Source organism: Macrobrachium rosenbergii, chromosome 40 (genome assembly GCF_040412425.1).
Source record: "Macrobrachium rosenbergii isolate ZJJX-2024 chromosome 40, ASM4041242v1, whole genome shotgun sequence".
Classification (NCBI taxonomy): Eukaryota; Metazoa; Arthropoda; class Malacostraca; order Decapoda; family Palaemonidae; genus Macrobrachium; species Macrobrachium rosenbergii.
This window is the reverse complement of record NC_089780.1, coordinates 32,327,741-32,354,899: the sequence shown is the minus strand read 5'-3', so window position 1 is coordinate 32,354,899 and position 27,159 is coordinate 32,327,741. Positions and strand designations below refer to the sequence as shown.

Genomic DNA, 27,159 nt, shown 5'->3' with positions numbered 1-27,159 from the left:
TCAGCCGAAAATTTCATAAATTCTGTCGTCATTTTGTCATAATTTTTGCACTGCTCTAGATTAGCCGTTACATAAAGTTTTATATATGAAAATGTGCGTGCGCAATTTCATGTACAATACAGCAAAATACAACCCATGGTTGTAGCTTTTATCAGTTTGGAAATATTTTCATATAAACCGATAACTGCCAAAATTTCAACCTTCGGTCAACTTTGATTTCGACGAAATGGTAAAAAAACGCAATTGTAAGCTAAAACTCTTACATTCTAGTAATATTCAATCATTTACCTTCATTTTGCAACCAATTGGAAGTCTCTAGCACAATATTTCGATTTATGGTGAATTTTTGAAAAAACTTTTCCTTACGCCGCGCCAGAAATTCTTTAAATCACGTTGTAAGTAATGTTTGCACTGTTTTATATTAGTCGTTACATAAAGTTTTATATATGGAAATGTGTGCAATTTCATGTACAATACAACAGAAAATAACTCATGGTTGTAGCTTTTATCAGTTTTGAAATATTTTCATATAAATCACGATAACTGCCAAAATTTCAAGCTTTGGTCAACTTTAACTTTCGACTGAAATGGTCAAAAACGCAATTATAAGCTAAAACTCTTACATTCTCGTAATATTGAATCAAGTACCTTCATTTTGCAACAAACTGGAAGTCTCTAGCACAATATTTCGATTTATGGTGAATTTCTAAAAAAATTTTTTTCCTTATGTCTGCACGCTGTAACTCGGCCGAACATCTCAGAAATTCTTTCGTCATGTTGTCGTAATGTTTGCATCGTTTACATTTGTCGTTACATAAACTTTTTATATATGAAAATGTGCGCAATTTCATGTAGAATACAACAGAAAATAGCTCATGGTTGTGGCTTTTATCAGTTTTGAAATGTTTTCACATAAATCACGATAACTGCCAAAATTTCAACCTTCGGTCAACTTTAACTCGACCGAAATGGTAAAAACGCAATTGTAAGCTAAAACTCTTACATTCTAGTAATATTCAATCGTTTAACTTCATTTTGCAATAAATTGGAAGTCTCTAGCACAATATTTCGATTTATGGTGAATTTTTTAAAAAAACATCTGAACATCTCAGAAATTCTTTTGTCTCGTTGTCGTAATATTTGCACCATTTTATATTAGTCGTTACATAAAGTTTTATATATGAAAATGTGCACAATTTCATGTACAATACAACAAAAAATAACTCATGGTTGTAGCTTTTTACCAGTTTTGAAATATTTCCATATAAATCACGATAAATAGAAAAAATTCGACTTTAGGTCAACTTTAACTCGACCGAAATGGTCGAAAACTGCAATTGTAAGCTAAAACACTTACAGTCTAGTAATATTCAATCAATTAGCTTCATTTTTCAACAAACGGAAGTCTCTAGCACAATATTTCGATTTATGGTGAATTTTTGAAAAAAACATTTTTTTTACGTCTGGCGCGTTATGAATTCATGCATCATTTTGTGATAATATTTTTCTGTGTTGCTTTGATCGTTTTAAAATTTGTTATATACCAAAATCATCGCAATTTAGTGTACAATACAACTAAAATAAATGAACTCATTAGCTTTAACCGTTTTGCTTACAGCGTGATTTGTATACAATTATATATGAGTTTTTTTTTCGCTGTCATATATTCCAATATTTATATATGATAATGATATTTTTCATTTCTGATGGTTGCATACTAAACTTCAGGCAATGACAAAAAAATGAGCCAAAAATGAGCTCTTAATCTTAAAACTAAGCGTGCTGTGATTTTTGAAAAACATTTTCCGCTTGGCGCTGACTCACCGAATGCTGCCGGCATACGGGAGACGTTTTTGTAAATAGGGCTTCGGCGTTAAAGGGTTAAAGGAGACCCAAAGACACACCGCGAGAGAACACCGCCAGGATGCTCCCTGATGGGGAATTAAGGATAAATTGTGTAAACAACCAAGAGAAACCCAAACAGAACAAGCCGAATGGGTATACCTCAGGTCGGTATGGCTGCCAAGAGGGACGCTGCAGCGACCCAAACGAAAACCACGTATAATTTATGTATACGGGCTTAAACAGCCAGACTTATCATAAAAACCCCAAAAGAAGATGGTACTGAACTTGGAAACAGTAAAGCTGCTCGATGCCATGATGAAATCAGCGGAAAATTCCAAGAAAAGCACAAGCAAAAAATCTCAAGATCGCAGCGATCACGTGCTAGAAAGGAATGAGTTCAGATGGCGCTGGGGTTGCTGTTTGGCAGGCGGATGAGTGCGGGAGTTGGGTTGGCTCTCCGCTCTTCCGGGGGTTTTGCCATTGGGATGTCTTCAGAGTGTGGTTCTGTGGTAGTGATGACCTCACTCACCCTTACCCATACTGACGTCTATTTTCATTATAGATGCTCGATCTGGGGGTAGTAACCCCAGCATTCCTGATAGCTTTTTTCTCTGGTATATTTAGCAATATTTATACCTAGAAATTCGTGCTACTAAGGAATTTCACAGGGTGACACAGGGACGAGCTCAGAAATATAAAACTAAAACTCTAAGAAGTTCATGACGCATACAAATGAGTGCATGCATACTTATGTACGTACAATTTCTTTTTGCTTTGATTTACTGTACCGTTTTTATTACAAGTTTAGTTGATTCTACATATAATTAACACACACAACAGTAGACAAGAGAATATTTTATCATTGTTGATTCAATTTATAATTTGGCATTTTTTTTCAATGCATATTTAAATATTTAGGTACATTACTTAACTCTACTTGTGAATTCCCAATGTTTCCCCTATCTGAAACAGAAAACAGGACAGCTTTAATACTATATGTGAGAAAATGGCTGGGCCTGAATATTGGGGGAACTTGGTTAGTTTTCACGTAGTTGTAAGCCATGTATTTTTAATGGTAATATTGCAAGATGACATTAAAATGATATTAAAGTGTTTTAGGATGATAGTTTAAGGTATATTTGGTGCAGGATGATAGTTAATGGTATATTTGGTGTTTGAACTAATAAAATAGGCAGTTATAAGCATTTTAGTTTAAGGTATATTTGATGTTTGAACTATTAAAATAGGCAGTTATCAGTGTTTTAGTTTAAGGTACCGTATTTGCCAGCTTATAAGATACACCATCGCATACGGCGCACCCATATTTTACAAGGATATTTTCTGGAAAAAAGCAGTTTTAGTATATTTCATCATATATTTATTGAAAGATATTTTAAAATGATTTTGTAGGGAAAAATGTATGATTCTGTGCATGCAATACAATATTGTGAGAGTATATACTAGAATAAAATATGAAATTATATGTAATTTACCATAAATAAACAATGTTTATGTGTTACCATGACAGGCCACCAGGGCTGCACTATGATTCTGTTTACATCCACTCATTGCAAATGGCTGACAGGCTAACTGCCGACATACTGTAAGCAATTTTTCATAAGTTTGTGGTAACAGACTGATAATTCAGCTTGTTTTCAATATTCTATTATTAGTAACACAATTTACTGTAATAATTAGGCTTGTTTTTCAATGTTTTATTATTAGCAACAATTATTGCGCCTGCCCAGTATGCTAACCATAGGCTAGGCCTATAGCCTAGCCTACGGCGCTCAGTCTCCCTATCTGTAATATGGCCGCTTGGACGCAGGGCAGTTTTTTGATACATTTAAAAATGAAAAAAGTTTGTCTAATATGCCGGCAAATACAGTATATTTGGTATCTGAACTATTAAAATAGGCAGTTATGAGCATTTTCAGAGGGGGGTACCAACTTATCGCGAGTGGTTGTGGTCCCTAACCCCCACAAAAGGGAATCCTGATGCAAAAACATTAATGACAAAGCTAGCAATCTGTCCATTTCATCTCCGTTGTTGCTACTCATTTTCTTATTGACCTTTCAACACGAGAATCTCAATCTGATGTAACCCAAAATAGTTGTCTCCTGACACCATTAACTCAGAAACTTTGCTCTGTTATCCTGGGACAAGGCACCTGTCAAGGCAAAGTCTGCCAACAAGTTGGACGGCAAGGTAGCCCGGAGAGATGCCCTTCCTTGGAGACCTTTCCATGTTTTTTAAGCTAACAAATTAGAGAGGTTCTGGAGGAATGGGACCATCTAGTCTCATCACATCTCCAAGGACACAAGATGGCTCCTCTTCACTGCCCATTCCTGTACTCTCTGTGTTTGGTTGATACTCCATGCATCAAGAAATACACCACAAAACCCAGCAGAATCTCCATCCAAATGCCATTTGGATCGGGAATCCACTGGCCTAGCATCTTCCCTATGCCTGGTAGCAGTTGAGCTAGTGGAAGGAGAAGGGGAATGGACACACTCACCTCCCAAGCATGTGGCAAACCATGCACATGGCAGGTGGGAAGGTCCAAGAGGGGACCTGTCTTGAGAGCAAGAGTGCTTGGAATGCCCATGGTCTGAAGAACCTGTGTATAAGCAAGGTGGTGGTGCTGGCTCAACCTGATAAACCCCCCAAAGAGGTACAAGGGATAAGATCCTACCCCATTACTTGTGCACACATCATCAGTAGGTCTTGTGCATGCAGAGCAAGCAGGCTGTGCATGCTCCTCCCAGTGTGTCTCTCTAGAGACCCCCCACACGTGCATGATCTCAAGACTCAGCACGTAAATAGTGAAGGGGGTGCACTGACTCAGCCACTTATGTTCTGGAGGGAAGATGAATAGAAGAATCAGTAGCAGTCCTCATGTCTAAGTGGGCTGATGTGGGGTGTCCTGGGCCTGCCCTGCCTGAAGCTAGATGATCACCCCATAGGTGACCACAAGCCTCCATTTCCCCTGCAAAAGAGCACATTCATGTGAAGCCTCATGGGGCTTCTTATGAGAAATCTTAAGACTTCCCCTTCTTCTTCTTTCTATGAGAGGGGGAGAAATTGAGGGCAGGAAAGAGGAAGAAGATGAGCTCAACAAGGAAGAAAAAGATGATGGGGAAGAATGTCATGAATATTTCTTCCTTTCTTCCCAGTCAAGCTGGTCTTTCTTCCAAGTCATGCTGGCCTTGGAAGCCAGAGGTGTGGCCAAAGATGGAAGAGGTGACATTGTAGACAAAGCAGCAACTGGAAGTCTGCTGCTGGGAGGACCACTGCCACAAGAGGATCTCCCTTCTAAGCAGGTACCAAAGTAATGGAGCAGCAGTGGCCAGATCTTCCACATGCACTCCTATGAGTCTTCCTGGTATCTGGAACATCAGTCATTAAGTTAAGTGAGGATGGCAAGTGATTGGTAGGAATCCTTCACCCCTTAAGCACAACCCCCCGAGAGGGGAAAGTACCCACAGACACTGTAGGATAGAACAGAGAAGAGAGAGAGCATGTAACCAGAGGGATCTGGCACGATCACAAGGGATGTATTCCCCCAAAGCACAAAAGAGACCAGCAAATGCCTCTTGTCCTTCCTCTTCTTCCTGTGAATCTAATTTTACTGAGAAGACAAGCCAGAGTACTCCTTACAGGGGGTAAAAAATGAGTGCATAACTTTCCTCTGTAGAAGGAACATTACCCATGAGTGTCAATGGTTAAGGGGATATGAAGCACCCACAAAGACTGCCATGCCCCTACCAGTGGTGTTTGTTTGTCTTATCCACCATACTGGAAACAAAGACAAAACAAAAAAAGCAAAGACAATACATACACAGGCAGTCCACGGTTAACAGCGATCTGGTTTCAAGGCGCTTGTCTAGCAACGATGTCCGGTCATCGGCGCTGATAATTGGGTATTGGCACCGATAACCGAAAATTGGTGCTTCTGGTGCCGGTAAGCCCAGAAAATCGCCAAAAAAGTGCCAAATTTCGCCAATTTTCAGTTATCATCACACCCTCAGAACGGAACTCCTGCCGATAACCGGGGATTGCCTGTACTGTATTCAAACATTCAACAACAAGCAGGGAAGCAAGAGAGCACAGTGAGACATCACTCTTCACAATGGCCATAGAATAAGCGTGTGCTGGAAGTGGGTGAGTGATGGGTATTCCATTAACTTACCTCCCATAACCACCAGTTAACAACCTTGTTACTCCTATATTAACGGCAATGGTTTGTATTTCTGCTGGAACATATCACCTTATGCACCAGGTTTTATTGCCAAATTTAAATCACTAAAAGAACTTTATCAATGATAAGATCTGTGAGGAGGAATGTGAAATATATACAATATTTCAGCTAACCACACCTTGCTCAGTTAACAAAAAGGAGAATGAAGCACAAACTGATCACCTAAAATGAAGGGGTCATCTTAATGGTAAGGAGTGCAGCATTTACCTGAGAAAGTGGCTCAGGAAGCCTGGCATTTACAGTACTTGGCAAATCTTTTCACGCAAGTGTCAAACATTGGTAATATATTTTCCTTGTATGGACACATTTCTGTTTTCAAAATACTTAAAATATAAAACATAACTCTTAGGATTTATTTTTTAAATACTTACCTCACCATTATATACCTTTTACTACTGCTGGTGCAGAAGTAAAAGCTATATAATGGGGAAGTACGGTTCATTTAAAAAATACTGAATTAAATATAGACAACCTTGAAAGGTGTTAGTTAAAGCCTGAACTACATAGTGTAGTACTTCCTTCCACAATGAGAGCACCTAAATGAAGAGTTTACTCATTTTCATTTTGCAATAGGGTGCTGAGGGTGGACAAAACTAATAGGTGCTTACCTGGACGAGGGCCCTGATGTATGAAGAGTGTAAAGTTTTGAGAGTTCTGCATGAAGTTCCTTCAAGTAACCTCCTTTGTGCTGATCATTTGTCACTGAAGTAACAGAAGTTTAGAATGAAAGCAAAAACAAGAACAGGCTATTATGAATACTAAAATACACACTGAACAAGCAGTATAAATGTATAAAATGGAAAAATTTTAAAATGTACATGAAAATTTACAACAAAAATGACATTTTTATAATAACATAAAGTTTTATATATACTTACCCAGCAATTTCATAGCTATTAGTTTTACTTGTTCTGCGCCTTAAAATTTTGAAATTCACGGGTTGGGCTAGTTTGTTTTGGGGAAGGTGACATGCCCTGCCCACTCTCAGGGGAAAGAGAGGAACAACTTAGCAAAGAGCTTCAATTTGTTTATGATGAGAGGGTGGCCTCTCATCATGTAATTACTGGGTAAGTATATATAACTTTATTTTATTATAAAAATGCCATTTTTATATAAGTAACTTACCCAGTACTGTAATTAGATTCCCACATTGATAGGAGGTGGGAAGGCTTGGACATATCTACCCCAAAACATTATCAATGGTAATGAATTTCAGAATAAAAGACTGCTAACATTGAATCAATGTTTGTTGTTCCTTACCTGATAAGAGAGCTGGTGCAGGTATATATTGTCTCTGGTTGGCGCTCATCTTATCATGTAGAGGTGAGGCGGTAGGTATAGCCTGGAAAGCCTACTACTACGGTGGGTGCTTTGCAGCGATAAGAATGCAAGATGCCCCTGCCCAGGGCACATTACCATACAAAATACAGGCAGTCCCCAGTTATCGGCAGGGTTTCGTTCTGACAGTGTGACGATAACCAAAAATTGCCAATTTTTGGTTATCGGTGCCTCTGTTAGGCGTGTACTGGCGCCAACAAGCGGAAATTGGTGATTTTCAGCACTGAAAATTGAGGATTTTCGTTGCTAGACAGGCGCCGTAAAACTGGTCGCTGATAACCGAGCCTGCCAATAACCGGGGACTGCCTGTAACCAGAACAAAAAATACAGTCACCAAAAACCACCAAATTAATATTAAAAACACCAATACCCAACTGTTAAAAAGAAGACTGGAGGATACTCCAAGTACACAGTCTCCCAGGCTCCCCTAGGACTCAACACCCTATGCAAGGCAAAGAGATAAATGGAAGGACATTGCTTCCTTCGTTTCCTCCCCCAACACAACGCCAACCGTGTAAAAAGGACCCAAGGTACTGCACTGATCATATACTGTTTCAATATCACATTAATAATGAGAAGCAAAAACCGACTTGCATTTCCTAAAGGTCGATTGCAAGATAGCAGCTAGGGACAAGTTTCACTTAAATGCTAAGGAAGTGGCAACAGCTCTTGTCTCATGGGCTTTCACCTTACATGACGGAAAAAAGTCTTCACCAACCATGGAATGTGCTTTGGAAATGAGGTCTCTGAAAAAGAATGCCAGGGCATTCTCAGACAAAGGCTGTGAGGAATTTTTCACAGAACACCAAAGACAGCTCGACGTCCCACGAATAGACTTCGTTCTGTGGACGTAATATTTAAGGGCCCTCACTGAACAGAGAGTTCTCTCTTCTTCAGGTGGACCCACCACTTCAGTCAAACTTTTAATAGTAAAAGAATGAGACCATGGTTTCAATGGTGTTTCGTTCTTAGCCAAGAATCTTAGGGAAAAAGAACAAAATGGTTTCCTTGACCAAAGCATGAATCTCACTGGACCTTTTTGTGATTGCCAATGCAACCAGGAAAAAGGGTCTTCCTGGAGAGGTCTCTTGAGGAGAGTGATTGCATGGGTTCAAATTGTGGACTGGAAAGTCATCTAAGTACAATGTCTAAGTTCCAGGATACTAATGGGTTTTCCTTTTGCTTAACTGATTCTAAGGATTTTATAAAGTCCGACAAATCTTGGTTGGGTGATAAATCCATTCCTCTGTGGCGGAAGAGAAAGCTAAGCATGGCTCTGTAGCCTTTAATTGTGGAAGTGGAGAGACCTCTAGAAGAGCATAGGTATAGCAGAAAATCCGCTATTTCTGTTATATTGTAGAGGTATTACAGGAAACATTGTGTCGTTTACACCATAACCTGAAGATGGACCACTTTGCTTGGTAGGCCTTTTCTGAGGATTGCCTTCTGCACTTGGCAACCAAGCTTGAAGCTGTTTTTGAAAAGCCCTTCTTTCGGAGCAATCGCTTAACAGTTTGTATCCTGTTAGGGCCAGAGTAGACAGGTTTTGATGAAACTGTTGGAAGTGTGGTTGTCTGAGTAGCTGCTGCTTTTGAGGCAGTAGCCTCCAAAAATCTGCAAGAAGTTTTAGCAGATCTGGAAACCACTCTTTTGACAGCCAAAAGGGAGCTATCAATATCATGGATAGATTTTGGTGGGACTGGAATTTGTTCAATACTTGCCTAACTATACTGAACAGGGGGAAAGGCATACAGGTCTTTCTTCGACCAGCCCTGCAACATTACATTGGTCGCCCATGCTAGAGGGTCCGGGCTGGTGAACAGAATGGAGGAAGCCGATGGTTCCTGGAGGACGCAAAAAGGTCCAGCATTGGTTTCCCCCAATAGCTTCAACAGGTCCAGGCAAACCAATGGGTCTCATGTCTGCTCCGTGGAAGGACTTGTTTCTGGCGGCTTAATTCATCTGCTAGAACACCGAACATCCCTTGGATGAAGCGGGTCACCACTCGAGTGTTGTTTTGGTCCACCTGGAGAAGGAGATCCCTTACTGCTTCGTACAGAGAGAAAGAGTGGGTTCCCCTGTTTCCTGATGTATGACACAGCAGTCGTGCTGTCCGAATGCACTGCCACTATCTTGTACACTTCCAAGGCAAAGAATTGAAGGCCCAGATGAATTGCCTTTAGTTCTTTCATGTTAAAGTGCCAAGAGCTCTGGATCTATGTTCTTGGGACCAAGCTCCTGATACTTCTTTGTTCCCTAAAAGACTTCCCCAACCTAGATCTGATGCATCTGAAAAGAACTCTAGGTTGGGGTTCAGAGGGAGAAGTGACTTCCCTTCTGTTAACTTTCTTTTGCAATTCCACAAATGTAGATCCTCTTTTACTTCCACTGTTACTGGGAATACAAACTTATCCGGGAACTTCTTTTTGTTCCAGCTGGCACTTAGGTAATACTCAAGAGGTCTCAAATGGAGCATCCCCAGAGAGACGAACTGCTCAATGGATGATAAGGTGCCCAGAAGGCTCATCCACCTGTTGGCAGGGCAAAAGTCCAGCTCCAAGATTTCACCTGCTGACTCCAGGCACATCTCTACTCTTTTCAGGACTGGGAAAGTCTGAAAATCCTGAGAGTTTATCTTCATTCCCAAATAATGAATCTCCTGAGAAGGAGTCAGTTGAGCTTTGTCCAGATTGATGAGAAGGCCCAAGTCCTGGGCCAGGAGAAGAGTTTTTCAAAGGTCCTCCGCACATTGTTCTCTTGAGTGGGATCATAGCAACCAGTCATCGAGACTGAGGGATATTTTGGTCCCCATCAGATGAAGCCACTTTGCAATGGGAGCCAGTATTCTGGTAAAAACTTGAGGGGCCGTCAATAGCCCAATACATAGGGCCTGAAACTGGAACACTTTGCCCTTAAAACAAACCAGAGGTACTTTCCTGAAGCAAGGTGAATCGGTATTTGAAAGTACGCGTCCTGCATGTCTATGGATGCCATCCATTCTCCCTGGCAAATGGATGCTAGAACAGTCTGGTTTGTTTCTATCTTGAAGGCTGCCTTTTGTACAAGCTAGAACTGTCTGGTTTGTTTCCATCTTGAAGGCTGCCTTTTGTACAAAGACATTAAGGGCGCTTATATCCAATACAGGTCTCCAGCCTCATGATGATTCGGGTACTACGAATAGACTTGTAGAATACCGGATAATAAATGTCCTCTACTACTTCTATAGCCTCTTTCAAAACAAGAGACTCAACTTCTTGTGAGAGGGCTGCAAACCTCTTTGAGCCTGGCAAGTAAGCTGTCAATGCAACAGGCGTGTGAACTAAAGGTTTGTTCAAAAAGGGATAGTATAGCCCTCCTTCAAGACAGATACTATCCAGGGTTCTGCTCCCTTCTGCTCCCAAAAGAAGAGGAGTCTTGCTCCTACCTGTGGAGGACTCACTTCTTGGAGGAAGATTTAGAGGAAGATTTCTTGGAGTGCTGTGGAAAATGGGCGCTTGATCTTGGTCTAGAGTAAGGTCTGGATTGGACACGCTGAAAGGGATGTGTCTGCAGAGGCGTCGAAATTCTGGGAGTAAGAGCAGGAGACTCCTTAGGGCATCTTGAGGATTGAGAGAGGAGGTCCTGTGTGCTACTTTTTCTGTATGTCAAAAGCTATATCTAGCACAGTAGCCTGGGGAAAAAGATCATCTGATCTAAGGGTGAGAAAAGGAGCGCTGACCTCTGAGAGGAAGTAACTCCCTTAGGTGTAAAGGAACACCAGTTCCCTTTTCTTGAGTACACCCATGGTGTAAAGACCAGCTAACCCCGGACAGCTGTCTTGTATTCCCCTGTCAATACAGGAAAGAACTCCTAGCCAATTGGACAAGGAATCTTCAGGCAAAACCACAGAGTCTCTGATTTTGTGTGCTAGAGTGCCTACAGCCCAGTCTAGGAAGCTCATAACTTTAAATACTTTAAAGATATTTTTCAAAAGGTATGCTAGTTCCGAGGTGGAAAACATTACCTTCACCAAAGTGACAGCAGATCTCCTGGCTGAGTCTATGAGTCTGGAGAAGTCCCCCTGGGAGGAGGCAGGGACTCCCAGGGAAGGAGCTTCCCCGGTAGCATAGAATCGGTAACCCATTCTCGAAAGTCTGGAAGGCGGAAAACTAAAGGTAGCTTTACCTTGGTCTCTCTTTTCCACAAGCCACTACTCTACTTCACTCAGCGCCTTCTTTGCTGAAGAGAGGACCAACTTCAGTAACTTGACAGATCCATAAAAAATTGCTAATGCAAGAGAGGAGGGAGTTGCTGGTGGAAAGAAGCTCGGAAAAGTGGCTAGAAGGAATCTCAGCAAGGAGGAATACGCTGTCGAAGGTACGTTGTGTTCTGCTACAACTTCTTCCTCAGAAGAAACAGGAGACAACGATAAATCCGCAGGAGCTTGGGAAGCCAGTGGAGCCTTCTTGAGCAGACTTAAAATGCTGTCAAGTTTACTCTGAATAGGAAGGGGAATACTGGTTGAGAGAGAGCCTGAATACTAAGAGGTGCCTGTGCAGGTGCAGGTAACTGTCCAAGGTGCGGAAGAAATGAAACTCCAACTGCAGGAGCGACTGAAGACAGTGTGATGTGTAGATTGACGTGTGGGCGTCAATGGGTGCTCTGTAATCACTGGAAGGCCGGGCGCCAGAGGCGAAACACTAGGGAGTTCAGGCACCGATGGTTGCTCGTCTCCAACTGGGAGTTCGGGTGCTAACTGGTGCATTGAAGCTACTGGGCGCTCAACTCCTGAAGGAAGATCCAACACTGCTGGGCTGGTGTCTCGATCCTATGTTTGAACACCAGAAGAAGCAAGGAAGAGATTCCCTTCGGGAGTCCTGTGGGACTTCTAAGGGACTGACTCTCTTCCGGGAGACAAGTTCTCTTGTTGGTTTTTCCCGCCCTCAGGCGGGAACTGATTCACATTCTCCTGTGGGGTCTGGTGTTTCGGGGGCCGCGAGAGTGAGGCCTCTCAAGACCACACCCTCATTGCCAGTCTTGGAAGTCTGCGTCCAAGAGTGGTTCTGTGCCTGGCTCTTTTCGATTCCTTAGGAAACTGAAAGCAGCCACTTTCGATTTTGGGAGTTTCATGGGTCGCTCAAATTCTATGAATCACGAGCGCTCGCCTGACAAGAGGCACAGGATGAGAGAAAGTGCCGCAACACCCAGGTGTCTGGGTGCCAAGACGCCAGGTGTCTCCATACTGCCCGCCGGTTGCTTCAGTTGCTTGGCCAGGTTTCATCCTTGTGTCTTGAACCTTAGGGTTCGAGCATGCAGGACAGCAGACACAATTCCCATTTGAACCTTCTTCTCAAGGGGCTTCAGCCTCGAAAGAGTTTAGAGTTCAGGAAACTAGCAATAGTTCATGGCAGACGAGTTCTGCCCTATCCAGTTCCGACTGTGTTCGCGTGATTGGCTCAGCTCAGCTCAGTCCCTGGTCGCGCTTACATGACTGGCTCGGCTCAGCTTGCTTGCCCCACCCAGCCCCTGGTCACGCTTGCAAGACTGGCTCAGCTCGGCTCGCCCCGCCTGCCTAAAATTGGGTCTGGATCGTGTTTGCGTGATCGGCTCGGTGTGCAGCTTGGCTCGGCCCCACTCGGTTTCTTCCAAATCGGGTTCTCGGCTCTGTTTGAGTGAACTTTCTGCTCTTCCCAGGAAAGTGCTTTGCCATGGCACAAGCACTCTTCTTCACCCATGTGGCAGTAATCTCCTTCAGTTGATTATTGCTCACGGTCCGCCTCTCCTGCTGGTCTTACTGGCAGGACAGGTAGGGGAACTCTTTTTCCTCACCTGTTCTCTTTTCCTCTCGGTTGTTCCGAGAGGCACGAGACGGACAGAGAGAGCTCTTTGGAGTTCAGCCTCCTGGCGTGCTTTGGGTGTCGGTCTCCCAATTGTCTCGTAGTACAACCAGGTAGCCGAGGAGGGTTTCATGGGATCTGTCAAGGTCTCCCTCCAAGGGGAGAGGTACAGGAGTTTCACGCTTCGGAAGCAGCAAGGGTCTTCCTCTTCAAGTTGCGATCGCCCTTGTTTTTCGGAGAGCTTCGAGCCGATTCGTCAGCACGAGGATCCCCGGGACAGGACTGCAGCTCCCCCAATCAATAATCTTCATCACTCGCAACCGTTGCAGTACCAGAGGGGCCGAGTGTCGGGGGCCACCGTGGTCCTTGCTTCCAAGAGCATTCTTGACCAGATGAATTCTTTTCTTTGGAGGAGTTCACTCAGGTCGAGACACCAAGCTTCTCCCCTGCCCTGACAGAATATGAATTCTTCTTACCTCGGAGGGTAAGGCCGACTGCAGTTCAGTGGGCAATTCTGGTGCTAAGAAGAATCAGTGGTCAATTCTGGTGCTAAGAAGAAGGACTTTGTCCCAAATCGGATCTCTGGTTTCGTAAGTCCTGAGTTGGCTTGACCCTTGGGAATGAGCCTTTACTTGGTTCTACCTTTCTCTTGCAGAGATTTGCCAGATAACTCGGTAATCAAGGTTTGTACCAGGGCACTAACTTGTCTTTTGGACAATGGCCAGGACCTTGGGGTCTTAGTCATCTCAGCTCAACCTTGAGTTCAAGCCAGCCCCCCTCAACTCCTAAGAAGTCCCAGACTTCAGTAGAAGATTGCAGAACACATAGCCCTCTTCTTCCCTCCTACGAAAGTGTGCATAACTGTGTCTCTTTCCACCCTCTTTCCCATAAGGGAGGAGGGAAGAAGGGAAGAGAGAAAGAAGTGTCGACAGGGAAGAAGTTCGCCTACTGCAGATTCCTGAATGAAATGATACTTATCCAGTCTATGGAGCTGGCAGCAACACTGCCGAGACCTGGGAATGGATTCCCTCAGGAGAAGTATCTATTTCCCTTAGGTCTCGGCAATTCTTTTCATCAAACTTCCATCCCGCTTCCTCTCCTGTGCTCCCGATTCAGGAAATGCCAGCCCGGCTAGAGCTAATTGTCTCCGTATCCTGTCATCTTGCAGAAGCTTCCCCATGGTGGAGAATGGAGGTCTGCTTCCATTCCTCCATCCATCTTTCCTCTTAAAAGTACGAGGAAAGAGTTAGGCTAATGTTTGTTTGAAGGAACCTTTGAATATGCATCTTTCCTCTTAAAAGTATGAGGAAAGAGTTAGGCTAATGTTTGATTGAAGGAACCTTTGAATATGCTTGCATATTCCCCTCACATCATGAGGAATAGGCGCACACCTATAAGACTTTATTTTGAAGGTGTGGGACCGAGACGATTAGTACCTTCTCATCACCATCCTGGGCTCAAGGCAGCTTTTTGGCCTTCCGAGAATTCAGGATGAGTTTTGCAATACTCAGTGGTTTCGTTGAACAACAAACCACAGTAGTGGCATTTGTCGACAAACAAAAGGGAATCGTTTTTTCCTCCTGTCTCATCTGTCGACATTTGCAGGTACTGGAGTGTTCTATAGCGCACTCAACATCTCAATTAGCCAAATGCATCCCCGGTGGGGATGTATTGGTAGGCGAGCTTGGCCTCGAGCTTGAGTGATCGGGATGGAATGTGCTGCTCACTCAAAGATTCACGAAGAGACTGCTCAACTGAGAAATCCCTACCGTCTTCCTGTTGCCTCCCTGCACAACAAGTCGGAAGTTTTTCTTGCTCCTTCCTACCTGACCCAGGGGCCGCTACGGTGAGGCATGCTGTCTTTCTGGGAAACTTGATATCTACGTTTTTCCTTCTGTGATTGTCCGTTTCTCTAGAGGTTCTCAAGCATTGCTCACCCCGAGTTACAGACAAATCCTGGAAGGCTTCGCCTCTCGCCCGACCTGATGCCTAGGCATCGAGAAGAGTTCTGCTTGACCCAACCTCCTGTAGCAGTTACACAAGAAGCGGTTCTTCAGGCAGTACATCCTGGTGTGTTTGGGACTGGGAGACCTTCCAGCTTCCCTTGCAAGCATATGCTTTCTCACTGAGCGGCAGCGGATACAGCTGGATATCTCTTGAAGTCCTCTGCAACACTCCAAGGGAATGGAGCTGTCTTCGCTGGTGGATGTCGTTGATGGAACTTCTTCTCGGGTCAGAGTCACTCTTCCAGTCTGGACTTCCTCGTCTTCTCTGCTGAGGGTTGCTTCTGTCTGAAGTAGCCTTCTTCTCCTCAGTCGAGATTTAGCTACGAATGAGAAACTTCTTCGGTCTTGCTCTCCCAGGGAACTGTTCCCTGGGTGGCATGTGACTCTCGTTTAGGGTTCCTGTCTCATGATGCATGCGCCCTTACGAGAGTCGTCGGATAGAGATGTGCCCTCTTGGAACCATCTCTCACCTTGCTCCAGCCTTGGCATAGAAGATGGAAGAACAGGTGAAGGGGATCAATACCTCGACTCCTTCTCGGATGTTGTAGGTGAGCTCTGAATCCTTCGGCATCTATTGTCAGGTTCAAGCACTTCTTGTTTCCCTCCTCCTTGGACTTTGTGTCAATGATCCAGATCATTTGTTACTTTGTCCTTTAGCGAGCTTACTTTCCGAAAAGGCTCGACACTCCTAACCCTGGATGTTATCGACATTTTTGCTAGTACTCTCTCTCCCAAGGAAGAAGTGTCTAAGGACACATCTTTCTCCTGGCTTCATGAAGCGATCGAAGAAGTACTCAGCAGCTGACGACGATGATACCGGTACCTTCTACCCGAGAGCTCATGAAGTTAATGGCTTGGTCCATCCCTCGCATTCCGGAAGTTTCTATTGGTTTGGAAGCAAGATGTGGTCTCACAGACCACACTCTTGTCTTCCTGTGGTCTTGCCCACAGGTACTTGGAACCTTTTTTCCTTGGATGCTCAACAAGTTGTGTTTTCTTACCCAGCTCCTTCAAGAGGACTAGTAGCATCTCTCCTAAGGTGTTGGTTCTGGAAGTGAGAAGGATACCGAGAGTGACTGGTCTCTCTTCCTCCTCCTTCCTCGTCCTTCTACTTCTCCTCCTTTGGGATGAGAACAGGACTCGAACCAATGCTTGCTGGATCTAGCGCTGATGCGGTAAGACTACACATCGAGCATCTGTTCTATTTTTCTTATAGACTCATAGAAGCAATTCCGCTCCTTCCTCTAGCAAGGGGAGGAAGGAGAGACTGGCAATAAGGGAAACCCTATATCAGGTTTTCCTTACTGCCTCTGACTCTAAGATTCTTCGAGCCTATTTCGTATGAGTTATGTTTCCTCACTCATGTGAAAAGGTCCAGTATTTGACATTTGATCTTGCAGTTACTACACTCTGATCAATATGTCAAGAGGCACAGTACTCCTCCTCGCTCTTTCGACCAGGAGGAGTAGCCCAGGTGTGCAGAACTCCAGTCAGTTCAGGAGATTCACTCAGATTCTTCCCTCAACCAGTGAGTCTTCCTAATGTAAAGGACCAATGGTTTGTACAGTCAGTCCCCGGTTTACGACGGTGTCGGCTTACAATGTTCCGAGTTTACAACACTTTTCAAACATATTCATAAAAAAATGATTTCCTGGGTTACAACACATGTTCCAGGTTTACGGCGCTGACAACGCCCGTCCGACGGAAGAAATATGGCTCCAGAATCGCAGAATGGCCAATTTTGGAGGGTTTTCTGTTGAAAACTCAATGTAAATGCAGGATAAATTGTTTTCAAGGCACCCAAAGGAATAAAGGTAAGGTTTTTTACGATTTTCGACGGTATTTCGGACGACGCCAGTCCGACGACGATCAGAAGAAATATGCATCCAAAACAGCAGAATGGTCAATATTTGGAGGGTTTTTATTATGAGAAACTCAATATAAATGCAGGATTCATTGTTTTCAAGACACCCAAAGGATTAAAAGTAAGGTTTTCTTACGATTTTCGATGGTATTTTGGATTTCACGCCAGTCCGGCAGCGATCAGAAGAAATATGCATCCAAAACAGCAGAATGGTCACTATTTGGAGGGTTTTATTGTGAAAATCTCAATATAAATGCAGGATTCGTTGTTTTTCAAGACACCAAGGATTAAGAATAAGGTTTCCTAACGATTTTCAAGACGACGCCAATCTGACAAATCGGAAGAAATATGCATCCAAAACAGCAGAGTGGTCAATATTTGGAGGTTTTATTATGAGAAACTCAATATAAATGCAGGATTCATTGTTTTCAAGACAGCCAAAGGATTAAAAGTAAGGTTTTCTTACGATTTTCGACGGTATTTTGAACGCCAGATCGGAAGAGATAGGCTATGCATCCAAAACAGCAGAATGGTCAATATTTGGAGGGTTTTTATTATGAGAAACTCAATATAAATGCAGGATTCATTGTTTTCAAGACACCCAAAGGATTAAAAGTAAAGGTTTTCTTACGATTTTCGACGGTATTTCGAGCGTATGCCAGTCCGACGACGATCGGAAGAGATAGGGCTACGCATCCAAAACAGCAGAATGGTCAATATTTCCATGACTCATCATCAAAAATACTAGTGAAACAAACTCCTCAAGTTACCGATGATTATTAGTCAGTCTATGTTAGAGGCTTCTGAGCTACAATGCAGCGCCCTGTAATCATCGTCATTCTCTCATGATGAGTAGTGATAATACCTCATCAGGCAAAGGATTTTCCTCTTTCACTTTGGAACGCTCATTTTGGGGATAAATGGACGAAAGCTAAAAGAAATTAGTCATTTATCAAACACCTGAATCGTAGTGGAGGGCGCCAGTTGATGTCCTCTGTCAGGATCAGTTTTCATGACAAAAAGCTGCCATTTACTCCCAACTTAGTTCATACGTGTTATCAAATGATGTTCTTAAGCAATTTAAGTAGAGTGGAGTACATTTCTGAGCTTGGATCAGTGGGCACCAGTGTTGAAAGAGGGAGAACGTGTTACTCAAGAAGGCAGTTTGATGTGGGATGTGGGTGATCGATATTACAGACGCTTAACAAGTTAAGGAGAACCATAGTCACATAAAACATCAAATATTAAATGATTATGAATTAATTTTTCCACACAAACAAACCATTTTACTTCAGTGGCCTGAGTGAGACTTGAACTGGGGACTTACAGATAGGCTGTACCGTATATTCTCGTGTAATGTTCAGTTTTTGGCCACCTATTTCCAAGCCTGAAAATCAGGGGTCGAACATCACGAGAGTTACACATTTGAAACTATAAATGTTTGGGACCTGCCCAGGCTCAGATTCAGTAGTGTGATTGCCTACCAGCAGAAAAACAACAAGACTAATGTCAACCCTGTAAAAATAAAGAAAAAATGTTGTTACAGTGATATTTTTACATGTATTATTATTATTATTATTATTATTATTATTACTGTATTTTGTTTCAGTAATTTTGTAAATTTGACTTAATTCACATAAACATTACCAGTCTCTCTGCTTTTCATCAGCACCTATTGTACATAGCAAGGATTGAATGTTTTTGAAAGAAGGCACAAACCTTATTATATTACAAACATTTATTATAATCTCAAGAATGTACAGTGATGAGAACTTTTTAGAGAAAGATATGAACCCAGTAAGGAAAGTTACACGACTCCAGTTCATTAAAGGAAATATACAGCACTGAGAGAGAGAGAGAGACAGAGGTATGTTTACATTTGTTAAACAAATCAGGAAACAGCTGTCTTGTGATTTTGGGGATTTTACTTAAAAAAATATACATTTTATTGATATTTTGCTGTTTACTTTAATATTAATACACTAATATTAATATTAGTATTTGAAAATTAGTAAATAATTTTTTTATCTTGGATTAAGTAATATAGTCATGAAAATAACATAAAAATACAGTATGCAGCAGACATGGTTACTTACAAAGAAAAAAAATTCGAATGAGTATTACTATCAGTGCTGAAATTAATGGCTGGAGTATTCTGAGAAGGTCATATAACAAATGAGGAAGCTGTTGAGAGGTGTAGAGCCCAAGGGCTGGAAAATAGAACAAGATCTTAAGGATTAAGGTGATTTGGTCTTTTAACCCTTAAACGCCGACTGGACGTATCGTAAGTCGACTAAAACTGTCTGTCGGGTGACGAGTGGATGTACTGTACGTCGACTACAAAAAATTTCAACCTTCGGTCAACTTGACTTGACCGAAATGGTCGAAAAACACAATTGTAAGCTAAAACTCTTACATTATAGTAATATTCAATCATTTACCTTCATTTTGCAACAAATTGGAAGTCTCTAGCACAATATTTCGATTTATGGTGAATTTTTTAAAAAACTTTTCTTACGTCCGCGCGGTAACTCTGCCGAACATCTCAGATATTCTTACGTCATTTTGTCGTAATGTTTGCACCGTTTTATATTAGTCGTTACATAAAGTTTTGTATGTGAAAATGTGCGCAATGTCATGTACAATACAACAAAAAATAACTCATGGTTTTAGCTTTTATCAGTTTTGAAATATTTCCATATAAATCACGATAAATAGAAAAATTAAACTTTTGGTCAACTTTAACTCGACCGAAATGGTCGAAAAACTGCAATTTTAAGCTAAAAACTTACAGTCTAGTAAATACTCAATCAATTAACTTCATTTTTCAACAAACGGAAGTCTCTAGCACAATAAGGGACGATTTATGGTGAATTTTTGAAAAAAAAATTTTTACGTCCGTTAATTCATGAATTCATGCATCATTTTGTGATAATATTTTCTCTGTGTTGCTTTGATCGTTTTAAAATTTGTTATATACCAAAATCATTGCAATTTAGTGTACAATACAACTAAAAAAATTAACTCATTAGCTTTAACCGTTTTGCTTACAGCCGATTTGTATACAATTATATACGAAGTTTTGTTTTCGCTGTCATATATTCCAATATTTATATATGATAATGATATTTTTTTCATTTCTGATGGTTGCATACTAAACTTCAGGCAATGAAAAAAAATGAGGCAAAATGAACTCTTAATCTTAAAAACTAAAGCGTGCTGTGATTTTTTGAAAAAACTTTTTTCCGCGTAAAGCTAACTCACGATGGCATAACCCGGCATACGGGAGACGTTTTTGTAAATAGGGCTTCGGCGTTAAAGGGTTAATGACAGTGATCATTCTCCAGATTTAAGGTATTTACTCATAATTCTCCAGATTTAAGGTATTTACTCATAACTTTTTTGAAATGTCCAGGGAAGCAGTTTTATTGAATTGAGCACTGCTCAAAGATTTATTATAGAGGAAGAAACTTTTATCCTTTTTATTTACCAGTAGGCTTTATTGACAGCACAAGTTATCAGCAGAATCGGCTCATAACCAAAGGTGGTTTTCCATAGGACTAGCGCTTATTTACATTTATAAAGCATGCAAAGAATCAGGCCATGGAGGGTAGTTGGTGATTTGCCTCTCTTAATAGTCCTTGGACCAATAGATTTCAGTGGAGAAATGTGGAAAATGCCCTCCTGTGTCCAGAAAAGTCCCTTTGGAAGTAAAATGGGAGAAAGCAGTTGTATAGACCTGACTGTTCGAGACTTAATATCCATAAATGCCATAGACGAGAGGATGTCTTAATTTCTATTTAACTGACTAAGGGAAGTAATGTTAAGGGTATTCTGACCCATGAAACATTCTTAGTGTGTATGAGGTCATTCAATTACCTGTAGTTGTTTTGTATTGTTGGAGATGAAGTGTATTGTACTGTAGCAAAATTCATATTACAAGATATTACCCAATCCTGTACTTCATAGATACAAATCTCTGTCTCTCTCATAATATCAGTTAGTTGAACCCAGCAGTGGCATCATAATTCTTTGGTGGTAAAGGAAAGAGTTATAGTCTCACACAAGTGTACATTTGCTTCTTCCATTGCCTTGCATGTACACTTTCCAAGGTGCTGTGATCATGCTTGGAAGAGCCAACTACCCTATCCTGTCTTATGCATTGTCTGTCTGAGCTGTAGAGCTACTCCTTCATAAGTAGATTTTGAGAGCTTTATTTTATGACCACAAGCAAATTTTCATAAATTTTAATGTCCATTAATGAAAACCCAATGCTTTGCTAGTAGTACACTACTTCCAGCTCATCATATTGGCCTTGGAAGATAATAAGCAAAAACAAGCTGGAGGGTACCTTGTAGAGGCAGGTCTCATGAATTTTCCAAAACTATGTATCATTCTGTGGTATGATGTTGAAAGCTTGTCATGTAGAGAGACTAGGCTGTAGGATTATGTAGTATATTACTCTGCTCTTCCTTTGACTCCAAGTGGTTTGTTTTTCAGGAACATCAACATTAAAACTTTGTTTTGCACTAGACAGATCAAAGGAATTACAGGCAGTCCCCGGTTATTGGCGATGGTTCCGTTCTGACAGCATGACGATAAGCGAAAATCGCTGATAACCGAAAATCACTGAAAAAGCGCAGATTTTTGGTTATTGGCACTGATAAGCGGAAATCGGCGCATATTAGCACTGAAAATTGCTGATTTTCGTCACTAGATAAGCCCCAAAAAACCGGATCTCCAATAACCGAGCCCACCGATAACCGGGGACTGCCTTTTCATTCTATGTATTGCATGTAAATGGTAGGAATGCTGTGATAAACTGCTTTATACTCTGATCAACTGCTTCAGTATTGCATAATTTTATTGGGAATGTTCTAGAAGTGCTTCACAGAAGTTTGATCATTAGGGTAGTAAACTGACAAATTTACTCTTAGGCTATGATAATTATGAAGTTTATTTTTTAAAGATTGCGTAAGAATACACAATGAATTATAATACAGTTTTGAACTTGTTTTTTAGTTTTCCTCTTATTTATTGTGTATTTTTAGGTCAGGTGAGTCTACCATGGATGCTTGGCTCTTATGGTTGTATGGTGTTGTATTAAAACGCCTGGACCTTACTCGACAGGCAGCTGATGTGTTGTGCTTGTCATTACATGAACAGCCCATGCATTGGGGTGCTTGGTTAGAGTTAGCTGCTCTTATAACCGATAGAGAGATGGTGAGTGTTTTTGTTTGGAATTATTTTGAGTTTTTCATGATTTCTGAAAAATATGTATGCAGTGTAGATAGAAAATAAAAAAATTATCATAGGTGAAAGGTTAACTGATAACTAGAACTGGCTGTGTTTCATCTTTTTTTATTGCTATTATATTAACATTCTCTAAACAGCTTAGTACTCTCAAGTTACCCGACCATTGGATGCGGAAGATGTTTTATGCTCATACTTACCTTGAGCTTCAGCTAAATGAAGATGCATTGGAAATCTACACAAGTCTGCAAGAAGCAGGACTTCATCATTCAACATATATTATGGCCCAGGTGGCTATCACACATCATAACCAAAGAGGTACTGTAGTATGCTCTCTACCCAAATTTAAGTGCTATAGGAATGTGTGAACTTCTTAAACACAAAAAGTTCATCAGCTCCAAACTCTGTAGCTTGATATTAGTCTTAAAAAAGGTTGAGGTTATAAAACAGGTTTTGACATAGGAAACCCTATTTTTGGTGGTCACTATTAAGTCCTCAAGGAGTTACCAGGAAAACCCTATTTTTGGTGGTCACTATTAAGTCCTCAAGGAGTTACCCTTCCATGGTCTACCAGAGCTCCATGGTGACCAGGCTAATATCAAAGAATTCTCTTTTAGCCTGGTCTTGTAGCCAGGTATTGTGTCATAATGATAAACACTATAACATGTGATGGAGTATAATGAACTCAAAGATAAGAGTAAATTTTCCTGTATCTTCAGCGGAGCTGAACCCAGTTTTCCAACATCAAAACCTGCAAGAAGGAGAAGTGACTTTTGATTATGGGCTCCGGCCATCTTGTTTACGAACGGACCGGTACAGGACCAGGGAACCATTACTCTGTTGGTTAATGCAGGATGATCCCTCACCCAAATACAGTGCCTTTTCGTCAGGGAAGTGGGAGGGTTTTGAGGACTCAACAGCGACTGCCAAAAACAGGTTTTTCTTGTGTCAAAACATGTATTTTGAAAGCATAGTTGTTTGTTTCGTCCTCAAGGAGCTTTGCAAAGAAATTGACAGGTGACAAAAAGGCTTAAGCTCTCAATTTTTAATCCCAAACACCCCAAAGAAAAACATTTCTGGTCTGAGTTCAAGCCGCAGATTTCAAGCCCATTCTTTATTCCAAATACTCTTCAGGTTTTGGACTAAAGAACAAGAAACTATACACGAACTTATGTTTTAGGCAGTATTGTTGCCCTTCTCGTAGCGATAGATAGCATACTCACCGTCAATAAGACCCCTGGTTTTCTGATGTAATGCATAGGGGTTAGGATTAACCATGCCACCTACTGATACACAGTGTAGTCAAATTTGTTCAAGCTCATGGCAATGTGGTTTTTTTTTAATACTGTCTCTGATGACCACCCTGTACATTCGGAGACTTCTTCGAAAGAGACATTTCTGAAGAGGGCCAACGACATACTTTCCTAATATTATGTGACCCAGGAAAGGAGTGTGGATTTGCCTTTTTTAAAAAGAGACACTACAATTCATTCTCAGCCCTTGTAAGGAGAGTGGTTTGTTTGTGCTAGGGTGTAGGAGAATCGAACCCTCTTGGATGTTTGCCATGACTTTTAGGTAAACCTTAACCCTTAAACGCCGACTGGACGTATCGTAAGTCGACTAAAATTGTCTGTCGATTACAAAAAATTTCAACCTTCGGTCAACTTTGACTTGACCGAAATGGTCGAAAAACGCAATTGTAAGCTAAAACTCTTACATTCTAGTAATATTCAATCATTTACCTTCATTTTGCAACAAATTGGAAGTCTCTAGCACAATATTTCGATTTATGGTGAATTTTGAAAAAACTTTTCCTTACGTCTGCGCAGTAACTTTCGGCATAAAAAATTTCAGAAATTCTTTTCGTCATTTTGTAGTAAGTTTTGCTCCGTTTTATATTAGCCGTTACATAAAGTTTTATATATGACAATGTGCGCAATTTCATGTAAAATACAACAAAAAACAACCCATGGTTGTAGCTTTTATCATTTTGGAAATATTTTCTTATAAATCACGATAAGTGCAAAATTTCAACCTTCGGTCAACTTTGACTCGACCGAAATGGTCGAAGAATGCAATTGTAAGCTAAAACTCTTACATTCTAGTAATATTCAATCATGTACCTTCATTTTGCAACAAATTGGAAGTCTCTAGCACAATATTTCGATTTATGGTGAATTTTTGAAAAAACTTTTCCTTTACGTCCAGTATGTAAATCACAGAACATCTCAGAAATTCTTTCGTCACTTTGTCGTAATGTTTGCCCGTTTATATTAGTTGTTACATAAAGTTTTATATATGGAAATGTGTGCAATTTCATGTAGAATATAACAAAAAATAACTCATGGTTGTAGCTTTTATCAGTTTTGAAATATTTTCATATAAATCACGATAAGTGCCAAAATTTCAACCTTTGGTCAACTTTAACTCGACTGAAATGGTTGAAAAAGGCAATTGTAAGCTAAAACTCTTACATTCTAGTAATATTCAATCATTTACCTTCATTTTGCAACAAATTGGAAGTCTCTAGCACAATATTTTGATTTATGGTGAATTTTTGAAAAACCTTTCTCCTTACGTCCGCGCGGTAACTCGGCCGAACATCTCAGAAATTCTTTCGTCACTTTGTTGTAATGTTTGCACCGTTTTATATTAGTCGTTACATAAACTTTCATATATGAAAATGTGCGCAATTTCATGTAAAATACAACAAAAAATAACTCATGGTTGTAGCTTTTATCAGTTTTGAAATATATTCATATAAATCACGATAAATAGGACAAATTCTACCTTTGGTCAACTTTAACTCGACCGAAATGGTCAAAAACTTCAATTGTAAGCTAAAACACTTACAGTCTAGTAATATTCAATCAATTACCTTCATTTTGCAACAAATTGGAAGTCTCTAGCACAATATTTCAATTTATGGTGAATTTTTGAAAAAACTTTTTTTTACATCCGCGCGTTATGAATTCATGCATCATTTTGTGATAACATTTTCTCTGTGTTGCTCTGATTGTTTTACAATTTGTTATATACCAAAATCATCGCAATTTAGTGTACAATACAAAGAAAAAAAAATAACTTGTTATCTTTAACCGTTTTGCTCACAGCGCGATTTGTATACAATTATATATGAAATTTTTTTTTGTGCTGTCATATATTTCAATATTTATATATGATAATGGTATTTTTTTCATTTCTGACGGTTGCATACTAAACTTCAGGCAATAACAAAAAAAGGAGCCAAAAATGAACTCTTAATCTTGAAAACTAAGCGTGCTGGATTTTTTGAAAAAAACTTTTTTTTCTGCTTTGGCGCTAACTCCCGAACGCCACCGGCATACAACAGAACCTTTTGTAAATAGAGACTCGGCATTTAAGGGTTAAGTGCTTGAACTGGGCATAATGTTTTGTCTGCTAAATTGAGTTTTCTTATCAGAATAGATTTCCTTCTCAAAGGATCCTCAGTCTTAGCCAGAAATGATAGGTCATGGGACAATGTTAATTGATAGTCAGCTGTTTGTGTGGTGTCTCGTCCCCGTCTAAGAGAGCCCAGTTCACTAATGCAAGCTCCTGATGCTAATGCAATCAAGAAGGAAGTTGTGGTTGTATTGGGTCTGCTGAATTTAGATGTTAATATACGTCTAAGCACCTTGATCAGGGACCAAGTACTGTAATTAGAAGCCTTTCATGACTGGATCTTTTTAGTTCAAAAGACTGCAGAAGGGAAGTGGCAACTTCTATACTAGAGTCAATCCTGAATCCATAAAGTAAGGCTTCCATTAATGCTGCCTTGTGTGCCATGATTGTTGTAACCACAAGGTGTTTGTCTTCAAAAAAGTATATAAGAAAATTTAAAAGTGTTTCCATAGAAATCTCAGCTGGGCTCTCAGTATGGATGTAGTCTAACCATATCTTCCATACAGACTGGTATTGTTGGATAGATGATGTCCCCGTAATTTTTGCACAAGGTACCTAGCAATGTTGGGAGAGTAATTTTTACGACAGAAATATTTTAAAAATCCACACGTGAAGGTCTCGGCTCAGAAAGGAGGATGCTAGACAACTTTCCTTCCTTCTGTCTAGGATAGAACAGCAGACAGTAGTGGAATTGATCTCTTTGCCCATTGTTTAAGTAATAGGAACCAGTGCCTGTTTGACCCATTTGGGGCTATTAAGTAAGCTGTTCATTTGAAGGTTAGAAGTTTGCTCAAAACCTTTGAAATCTGGGACAGTGGAGGAAAAGATATATTGTCCTCCATTTGTTCCAGTCTCGTAGGAAAGTATCTCTTACTGTTGCTTGACTGTCCAAGTTAGGGGACACATACAGTAGTGGGAGTTTGTGATTCTTGTATGTGGCGAACAGGTCCACTTCTGGTTGTGGGAGCATGTTGGCTATTGTTTGAAAAGAGTGGTTATCCAACATCCACTCTGTTGAGACTGTCGTTTTTCTTGATAGAGAGTCTGCTATTAGATTGAGAGACCCTGTAGGTGAGTTGCCAACATGTGCCACTTCCTTGCTTGCACCATCCGACCTCTTGATGCAGGCCATTGCAGTCATGTTGTCTCTCTTCTGGAGGTTTGAGTTTTTTGAGAGACAAAAAGACAGCCATTAGCTCCAGGAAATTGATAAGACAATTCCTCACAGTAGCTGACAACTTCCATGCCACCTGACGCTCCTCCCAATGTCCTCCCAACCTGTCAGCGAGGCGTCTGTGTGTATTGTCACTTGTACAGACCGAGGAGTCGGGGTGACCTGTTTCGCCAGAGAT

General features: G+C 40.9%; 1 protein-coding gene across 1 annotated transcript in view; it reads left to right on the top strand.

Annotated features, from left to right (window-relative positions):
• Positions 1 to 27,159, top strand: part of LOC136826383 (cell division cycle protein 23 homolog) — a 220,187-nt gene that overhangs the window by 48,176 nt on the left and 144,852 nt on the right. Inside the window, exons 4-6 of the mRNA XM_067083643.1 lie at positions 4,920 to 5,169; positions 22,154 to 22,354; positions 22,525 to 22,702. Of these exons, the coding sequence (XP_066939744.1) occupies positions 4,920 to 5,169; positions 22,154 to 22,354; positions 22,525 to 22,702 (629 nt within the window). The remainder of the gene's footprint in view (positions 1 to 4,919; positions 5,170 to 22,153; positions 22,355 to 22,524; positions 22,703 to 27,159) is intronic.